Source organism: Apteryx mantelli, chromosome 4 (assembly GCF_036417845.1).
Source record: "Apteryx mantelli isolate bAptMan1 chromosome 4, bAptMan1.hap1, whole genome shotgun sequence".
Taxonomy (NCBI): domain Eukaryota; kingdom Metazoa; phylum Chordata; class Aves; order Apterygiformes; family Apterygidae; genus Apteryx; species Apteryx mantelli.
This window is the reverse complement of record NC_089981.1, coordinates 25,579,941-25,588,900: the sequence shown is the minus strand read 5'-3', so window position 1 is coordinate 25,588,900 and position 8,960 is coordinate 25,579,941. Positions and strand designations below refer to the sequence as shown.

Sequence of the window (8,960 nt, the reverse complement as noted above, 5' to 3'; positions counted from 1 at the left end):
TGAAAGACACACATGTGAGTCCAGTCACGGTATCTTCAGTAATGATAGGAAAACGTTAGTATTCGTATATGAGGCATCACTGAGAAGAGAGTCTAAAATCCTGCATGAGGCATCCTCTCTCAGGAGGAAGGAATTCAAATGGGAAGATGCCCACAGAAAGGATGCCACAGTGACCAAAGCACAGAGAGCTTCTCTCGTGCGGGACCGAGCTGGCTCAGCTTGCGTAACTGAAAGCAAAAAATGAGGGGGGACTTGATATATAAATACACAGAAGAAGGAAGTAAACACCAGAGAAGGTTGCCTGGGGCAAAAACAAACATCTGGAGATGCAGACGGAAATTGAGCGCAGGCTCCCAGCCCCAGACCGGAGGCTGCGGGGGGGCCGCACACCCGCGCGGCTGCCGGCGGCGCCCGGCGGGGCTCGCCCGGGGGGGGCACAGCCGGCGGGGCACGGCCGGCGCCCCTGGCTGGCTCGGCTTCAGGCGGCCACGCGCCGGGCCGACCGTTACGGGCCGACCGTTACGGAGTGACCGTTACGGAGCGAACGTTAGTGACCGCTCCGCTCCGCTCCGGCCCGACCCGCCTCCCCCGTTCCCGCCCGCCTCGCGGCGTGGCTTCCCCCCATCCCCACCCGGACGTGTCGGCGGGCACGTCCCCACCGGCGCGGCCCGCCCGCCCCACGTCAGCCGCCCGGCCCTACTTAAGGCGCCGGACGCCTCCCCCCCCTGCCATCATCATCACCGCGCTTGGCTCAGGAGACCGGGTAGGTGCGGCGACCGCCGCGGGGCTGCTTGCTGCGGGAGGCTGGCGCTCGCCCCCGGCGGAGGGCGGCTTGTGGGACGGGAGCGAGGGGAAGGGGGGAGCGCTGCCCCCGGCGCGGGGGACACGCAGGCAGGCGGCGGGCGAGCGGGCCGCGGGACATGGGCACGGCCCTAGACTTCATCTCGGCGCCGCGCCCTGCGGCCGCTCGTGGCGTGATTCCCCCCCTCGCCCACAAACAGAGGCTGAGTCAGGGGGCGCGCTAGCCCTTGCCGCGGGGCTCCGCGCCTGCCTGCCTGCCTGCCTGGCAGCCCCCCTTCGCCTGCGCGCGCGAGCGCGCTGCTCCGGATCGGAGGCAGAACGGCGCCTGGCTTGAGCCGCAAGCAGCGCCTCGGCGCCCTGCCTGCTGTGGGGGCGCCTCCGCAGAACCGGCGGCCGCAGCTCCGCAGGAGCAAGCGGCCCGAAGATGGGCATCGCTCAGGGCTGCCCTTGCAATAAAGCACTCATGCAACACGTCGCTCTCGCAAGGAGACTGCTACTGCTGCTCCGCTAACCTGCTTCCTTCGGTGGAATAGCACCCTGAAAATAATTGAAGTACTCAGTCCGAGGTGCTTGCGTGAGTGCTGCTCACCAGCCCTGCAGGCTTGTATTGGCAAGGGAGGGCTTTGCACGTGGCAACTGTGCACCATATTGGCCTGTGCTTCAGGAGACTCGTGCTTCAAATGAAGACTGACATCTCATGGCTAAGTTTTTCCAAATACATGCACTGCTGTCCCCCTTCTCCCCAAGCTCACAGCCCCTGCCTGCCCTGCCAGCACTCCCTGGCTGCAGGCCCCTTACAGCTCCGCACAGGTTACCGCCTGTTTTGCGCTAGATCTAAGATCAGGTCACGTCTGTACTTGCATCCATCTGCAAGGCTGCCCTGCCTTGGGCTCCACAGGGGAGACAGAGGCTGCAGCGCTGCCAAGGCAGCGCTGACTGGGAAAGCGTTGTGTTGGCCTTTGCAGGGACCCTGGGGCCAAAGCACAATGCTCCATCATCATCATTGTGTCCCCTCAGCACACCTGTGGCTGTCACAGATTAGAGCCCATATAACCAGGCTGCTGTGCAGTAGCTGACAAATTTGAGGATGATGTTAATGCCTACCAGAAGGAGTACTCTGTTTTAGGCATGTACAAAGAACTAGGTGCCTTAGTTCAAAACTGGGCAGTTTCAACTTAAAAGAAATCAATTGAGATAACTTCAGGGATTAAAGTGAGCTTGAGGAAAGGCTGTCTTGCTTCAGCATTGTACAATTTTAGCTCTAGAAAGGCTTCAGGTGTACAGTACCAGTTTTTCAGTGCAGCAGAATGGAGATTGTCAGGCCCTGCTGTGTCTAGAAGAGCTAAAATGGCTTCCTATAACTGAATCTAATATGGATGTTCATTTAAAATGTTCTGCTAATGCTGCTGGAGTGCCATCCAGCTATCAGTGCTTCTCAGGCTGCATTTGAAGGCAAGCTATAGCAAGCTTGCTTAAACAATGGATTGATACCAACAATTCAAATTTTTAATCATGCTGCTGGATATAGGCAGTACTGCCAGATAGTTTGGGCATGCAATTTGTATTCATTTTCTTGCCATCCTGTAATAAGGCCCACTTGCTTTGTGCAAATGTTACGGTGTCAGTAAAAGCTCCAACACATGGAGAAATTATATTCTGCTTTCCTTTCTGCAGTGCAACATGTCTCTCAAGGATCACCTCATCCACAATGTCCACAAAGAGGAGCATGGTCATGCCCACAACAAGATCACTGTGGTTGGCGTGGGTGCCGTTGGCATGGCTTGTGCCATCAGCATTCTGATGAAGGTAAGTCTCAAGCTTCAGATGAAGAAGCACAGTGGTGACCACCTGAGGCCTGAAAGAGGTGCAAAATAGGTAGGTAGTGAGAAGTAATCTCCCTTATAAGACTAGTTGGGCTAGTGCACAAGACAGGCTTTTTGGTTGTACATTCCCTTCCTTGGGTCTAAAATGAAGCAGCAAACTTCAAGCTAGTCACAGAGAACAAATTGCTCTAGTTCTTCTTGTAACCAAGTTTACCCCAGCATCAGACAGAATATACTCTGTATATTTTGACTTAGGAGCTGCATTTACCATTGAATGACTTTTAGATCCCCTCCTAAGTAGGTAAATGGAAGCCTTTAACATTCCAACCATACAAAAAAAGGTTTAGAACTGAGAAGTTCTTTTGCTGAAGACTGACCCATAGAATAGCTTATTATAGTGTGAGCTGGAAAAAGTGGTTCTAAGCACTTTGAGTGACTTGTCCTCTGTATTGAATTATACTGAAAATGCAGTGATTACACCAAGCTTACTCTTCTTCACTGTAAAATCAATTATTTATGAACAGCTATTCAGTCATTCTTCATCAGTTGTCATGTTGAATTGTACAACTATTGCACATAGAATGTGGATATGAAAACATACAAAACTAGCTCAATAAAGTGAATATCCCAGAAGAGTAATTTAAGTAACTTGGGAACAAGTAAAGTGATCCAGGTGAGTAAAATTGCTTAAATACATCACTGCTTTTAAAAGAATTGTAACTTCACAGTTTATAAATGGAGTACTTAGCGCAAAGAGCTAATAAACTGACTTACTCTTTAATCCTGGTCTCTTGTAGGATTTGGCTGATGAACTTGCCCTTGTTGATGTTGTGGAGGACAAGCTCAGAGGAGAGATGCTAGATCTCCAGCATGGCAGCCTCTTCCTTAGAACACCCAAGATTGTTTCTGGCAAAGGCAAGTAGCTGGCTATATCAAGCATTTCCAAATGGAGGCAACTGCTTCAGATATCAGACTGCTCATCCAAGTCTAGCACTTAGTCTGTCCTCCTAATCCTAAGGAGGAAAGCTCTTTTCATTTCAGTTTCTGGAGAAATAGTACTCAGCTGACATTCAGTGTTGTATACCTTGTTAAAACTGGTCTAGCTGGGTACTGCTCTGTCCTGGAGTTGGACACTCAGTATAGAAAGCTTCTGCAATTCTTAAGTATTCCTGAATCTTTGAGAGTTTCACCTTGCAGACAGTTAGCCCTGAATGTGTTACTGCTTACCTGTTGGCTACAAACATCTGACAGCTTTAAGTTTAGTGGCAATTTGACTGGGGCAAATGCCTCAATGTGCAACTCCTGTGTCCATAGGTAGTAGGTTAGGACAGCAGGGCCCGTTACACCTTCTTCCTCTTCTATGCAGCACTTGCACTGTAAGCCACCCCTCTACATACCCATATGTCAGTTCATACCTGAGAAGTATGGAATACCACTGCCTGTCTACCTGTTAAGATTTTAACATGCCCTTAAGGTTGCCACGTGCAGCAATGAGACATGCTCCTAAAGAAAATTCTTAATGTCCTGTAGAAGCTAAGTCTAGGGTAACAGTTATCAACAGGGTCTCAGCACTCTGACTTGAGAATCTGAGATATCAGTGTTAAAAGAAACTGAAACTCCTGTTCTGAACCATGTTTAGAAAGAGGGTGTTTGACACAGCCTTTTGTCTGCAGATTACAGTGTGACTGCACACTCTAAGCTGGTCATTGTCACTGCTGGTGCCCGTCAGCAAGAAGGAGAGAGCCGCCTTAACCTGGTCCAGCGCAATGTGAATATCTTCAAGTTCATCATTCCCAATGTTGTTAAATACAGTCCTGACTGCAAGCTGCTTATTGTCTCAAACCCAGGTTTGTCCTGCATTGCCTTAATAAAATGACTTTGCTTAGACAAAAGTGTTTTCTTCAGCAAGGTGGTGGTAGCATATTAATATGACCAAGCATAGGTTTTTAGAAAATACTTGTCAAATAAGCACATAGCAAGATGTGTCCTCTTCCCTCTCCCCACTCAATATATTGTTTCTCTGAGAAATAGACCAAGTTCCCTCCAACTTGTGTCTTCAGCTGCTTTGTAAATGACCTTTAGCACGTGATGCAGTGAGGGGCATGGACAATTGCATGTGTAGCATAAACAACCTGACATAACTAATTAGCAGGAAAAAAATCCCTACGGCTGAATGGAAGATACCGTGTTAGTTATCAGAACTGCTCATTAGTGGCACTTGTTATCCTCCCTGTTCTCGCAGTGGATATTTTGACCTATGTGGCCTGGAAGATCAGTGGCTTTCCTAAACACCGTGTTATTGGTAGTGGCTGCAATCTGGACTCTGCCCGCTTCCGCTACCTCATGGGAGAAAGACTGGGCATCCATTCTCTGAGCTGCCATGGATGGATTGTTGGAGAGCACGGAGACTCTAGTGGTAAGCATAAATTTTGTCTGTCTGTTACACAGATCTTTTTTCTATACTTTGTTTGCAAGAACTATCATCTGCAAAACCTATAGCAAAGAAAATTGCTAAAAAAAAAAAATCTTTGCACTGCAGCAACTTAATGCAAGTCTGGCTTTAACTCTTCTGCAGCATACAGTAACCCTAGATGTTCTATATTTGACTTGAGTTACTCTGCTTGGAAAAGGTCATTACCGTAACCTAAGGAGGCTAAAAATTTTCAGGCTAGGTTGTTCCCATAACTCTCCAAAAAACAAACTGAAGTAGCAGGAGGGTAAAGTTCTCTGTGAGGGACTCCCAGAGATCTGTAGTAGATCTACTGGTAGTCACCAAGTTGTCTTCACTGGCCTCTCTTGATTACCCCAAGAACTATATTTAGGAATAGAAGTGCAGAGTCAAGTCTAGACAAGGAGGGGAGAAAGAGCAACTTTCCCCTTATTTAACCTGCACTCTTTCTAGCAGCAGCTGAGCAGCACTGTCTGCTTCCAGACACCCAGTAGGACTCCTTTGGAATCAATTTTTATTTAGAGAAACCTTTGCAAAATACAGAGTTGCTGTCATCTTATTTTAGCTTTACTAAAGTAAAATACCTAAACAAGATATCTTCAAACCCTGCAATATCATGTATAAAGAAAGATGGTTGTTTGCTCCTAGGTTATTAGCCCATAATTTGGATTGGGCTCATAGGCCATACTACATCTAAAGTCACATCTAAAACAGTGACACTTGTATGACAGATGAATTCAACTAGATACTACGTTAACTGTTTTGGGAGGATAGGACCAAGATTTTTTTCTCGTGGTTGGGGAGATTCTTTACCTTGTGAGATAATTAATCTCTGTGCAACTCTAAGTACCTGTCTGGAGTGGAGTGAATGTTGCTGGCATCTCCCTGAAGGCTCTTCATCCTGACCTGGGAACTGATGCAGACAAGGAACATTGGAAGGAGATCCATAAGCAGGTGGTGGACAGGTAAATAATCCCCCCCCCCCCCCCCACACACACACATAAGAACAAATAATGAAGAACTGTAACATCTCTGAAATGCAATATTCTTATTTTTTATAACTACTCACCATAGTAGCAAATATGACATAATACAGCTTGAAGTAATGTTTTTAAGTAGTAATAAGCATTTGGTAGTAATCAAGTAGTAATGTAGATTTGACAGAAATTTTTCATGGTTAGTGAATTTAAAATTAGAGAAATGCTTTAACTTCAAGTGTCCAGTGTTACTGAGGGGAACAGTGTTCTGCATGGATAGAATTTTTCACTGCTTTTTATTTCAGTCCTGTTTTATTTCAGTCCTGTCAGCAAATCAGTGAAACTTCTGGTGTTCCCACATCCTTTCAGGCATTTCCAAAAATCCTTTCTTTAAAACTTTAAATAGTCCACTTGATGCTCTCTGTTTTTCAGTAAGTAACTCCTGTCTCTGCAGTGCCTATGAGGTTATCAAACTGAAGGGGTACACATCGTGGGCTATTGGCCTTTCTGTGGCAGATCTAGCTGAAACTATTATGAAGAACTTAAGAAGAGTGCATCCAATCTCTACAATGGTTAAGGTGAGCAGTGCCCCCCCCCCCCCCAATTTTTATGCCTTAATGAAAACTAAACTTGGAGGCTCTGAAGGTAAGTGATAACTTTTTAGGTTAACATCTATTCCCAGAAGTTTCAGAACCTTACACTTATTTGAGCTTTTTGGATAGAATGGTGTATAAAATAGACAGACACCCAGGACACTTAGCCTATCCTTATCTCCTTTTCAGGGCATGCACGGAATAAAAGAAGATGTCTTCCTAAGTGTTCCTTGTGTCCTGGGTAGCAGTGGCATCACTGATGTAGTAAAGTTGAATCTAAAATCTGAGGAAGAGGAGAAATTACGGAAGAGTGCAGATACGCTCTGGGGAATCCAGAAGGAACTACAGTTTTAGATTTGTCCAAGCAGTTTGCTGTTTGCAGTTTAATGGCTTTAGTGGTCTGTCTTATGTAGCACTTTCCAAGTAGGTCAAATCCTTCAATGTATGCTTCTCAACTAGAACACCTAAAAAGCTAAAACCTGAACAAATCAGTTCCCTGAAGATAGCATTAGGAAACTACTCTAGGGTTTTCCCTGTTCAAATACCTATGTTCCTAACCAGAGCTAGATAACAATCTAAATCTTGTATGGTGAAGTGGTGTGATGTAAATCCAGCATTCAAAACAGCACTGCCTAGAAAACCCTCTGCCTTTTCCTCACCTGTTTAATGTTGGTTCAGAACAACAGGTAACTGGTTATTACAGTGTGAAACCAAAGACTTTTCTTGCAGTTAAAGGATTGTCAAACCAACTGACCAGCCTTCTCTGCCAGTTGAAATATTAAATATTGTTGGTAGGTCCAAATATATTTTCCTAACACTGCTTTGGAATTTTTGTGTATACCTCTTTTAGAGAACCTTATTTTTGTGTACTCTATCAGAGCAGTTTTAAGTCTGTCTCCTAAACACATTATAAAAAACCCTAATGTTTCTGTATGCAACAAGACAACAGCTGTCCAACTGTAGCACCAGCTCCAACACCAAATAAACCATGAACTGTTACTTCAGTCTCCTTGTTTTTTGTAGAGGGTTTGTATCTCCAACATACAGCTCTACTTGAAACCATCAGTATTTACATCAAAAACATCACTTATTTCCTTAGTATCACTAATTCAAACCTCAGCCCTGTAATAGTTATGTGTGCAGCTACTCTGCTGCAGGCTCCAGTTACTTACATGGAGACCTTACACCAGAGGGACTTGAGAGAGCATGAGAGTGTTCAATACTTGGTCCTTAAATTTGATCCTCATCTTTATGTCAACAGAGCCTGTTTCTCTGCACTACCTTAGTTGAGTGGAGAACCACCTTATGCACAGCCCAACAAAGGAATTGTCTTCCTTACCTTTATGCACAAAAGTACCTGAAGGGACAAATTTCCCCACTCGTATGCTTGACATCCATAAAGGTAAACAGTTGCTGCCAGTACAGAGAAGCAGCTCCTCTGGAATTACTTCACTATTCAGATTAGCAGCTATGCAGAGAAACAATGGCCAAGTTATACCTCAACCCCTAAGTACATGCTAGAGGGGGAAAAAGAGGAAGAATTAGTTACCTTCTGTCACAATACTGGCAAACAACACTTAATGAAGAGGGGGAAAGTACTACTCTTGGCTTTTTCCTACCTTAGGGCACACAATGTAGTTTAGGAACATATCACTGGATTAAGTCAAAAGTAGACTGCTAATGCAGATACTACTCAGAACAAAGTATTTTAGAATTAGCTGAAAAGGGTTGAGAAGCAACTTAAGTAACAAAGGAGAAGCTGTACTTCAGTGTACACCTTAGTTACATGTGACCAGAGTTAGCACATGCAATGAGAAAATAAATAAATATTGACCATGAATAGTTAAGTTTCATGCAGATGACAAGACAAGGATATGAATAATTTTCATCTTCAAAGTTTTCAGAAGATGCACAGGTCTTAGGATCTTACTAGACAAAATCCTGCCAGGCTTTTCAATATGAACTCCAATCTTTTCAGATCCAACTGTGATATGAAAAGCCTTAAAACAAACATGCAGTTTTGAGACAGACCGATTGCCACATGGGAGCAATGGGATCAGAGCAAGAAACCAGTTTTCAAGCTCGCTTTGCTGGGGCAAGCCCACAGGTCTTGACCCACACAAGCAAACGGACAAGGACAGCAGCAGGCTGCTGAGAAGTGACACAAGCAGCACTGTGAATCTCAAAGGCAGGCCAGAGAGGATGATGTGCTCCTGCACAAGTCGCTCTCTTCTGCAGACTGTGCCACATTTAATCACCAGGCTCCTTGGTAAGAGTGCTGTCCCTGTTACACAGCCAGGCTGGTGCATACAGTTGC

General features: G+C 45.7%; 1 protein-coding gene across 1 annotated transcript; it reads left to right on the top strand.

Moving 5' to 3' along the window:
* The first annotated feature begins 687 nt into the window (after positions 1-687).
* LOC106497061 (L-lactate dehydrogenase A chain) lies at positions 688-7,642 on the top strand. The gene is made up of 8 exons (XM_013957847.2): positions 688-763; positions 2,476-2,607; positions 3,422-3,539; positions 4,298-4,471; positions 4,867-5,040; positions 5,921-6,038; positions 6,505-6,628; positions 6,833-7,642. Exons 2-8 carry the CDS (start codon positions 2,482-2,484, stop codon positions 6,995-6,997), a joined length of 999 nt encoding a protein of 332 aa, XP_013813301.1. The 5' UTR covers positions 688-763; positions 2,476-2,481; the 3' UTR covers positions 6,998-7,642.
* Positions 7,643-8,960: the final 1,318 nt, after the last annotated feature.

Bases quoted from the DNA above. Each gene is read 5' to 3' on its own strand.
- LOC106497061 (XM_013957847.2), top strand. From the start codon at position 2,482: ATGTCTCTCAAGGATCACCTCATCCACAATGTCCACAAAGAGGAGCAT. The intron at 6,039-6,504 runs GTAAATAATCCC...CTGTCTCTGCAG, and splicing joins CATAAGCAGGTGGTGGACAG to TGCCTATGAGGTTATCAAAC. The intron at 6,629-6,832 runs GTGAGCAGTGCC...TCTCCTTTTCAG, and splicing joins CAATCTCTACAATGGTTAAG to GGCATGCACGGAATAAAAGA.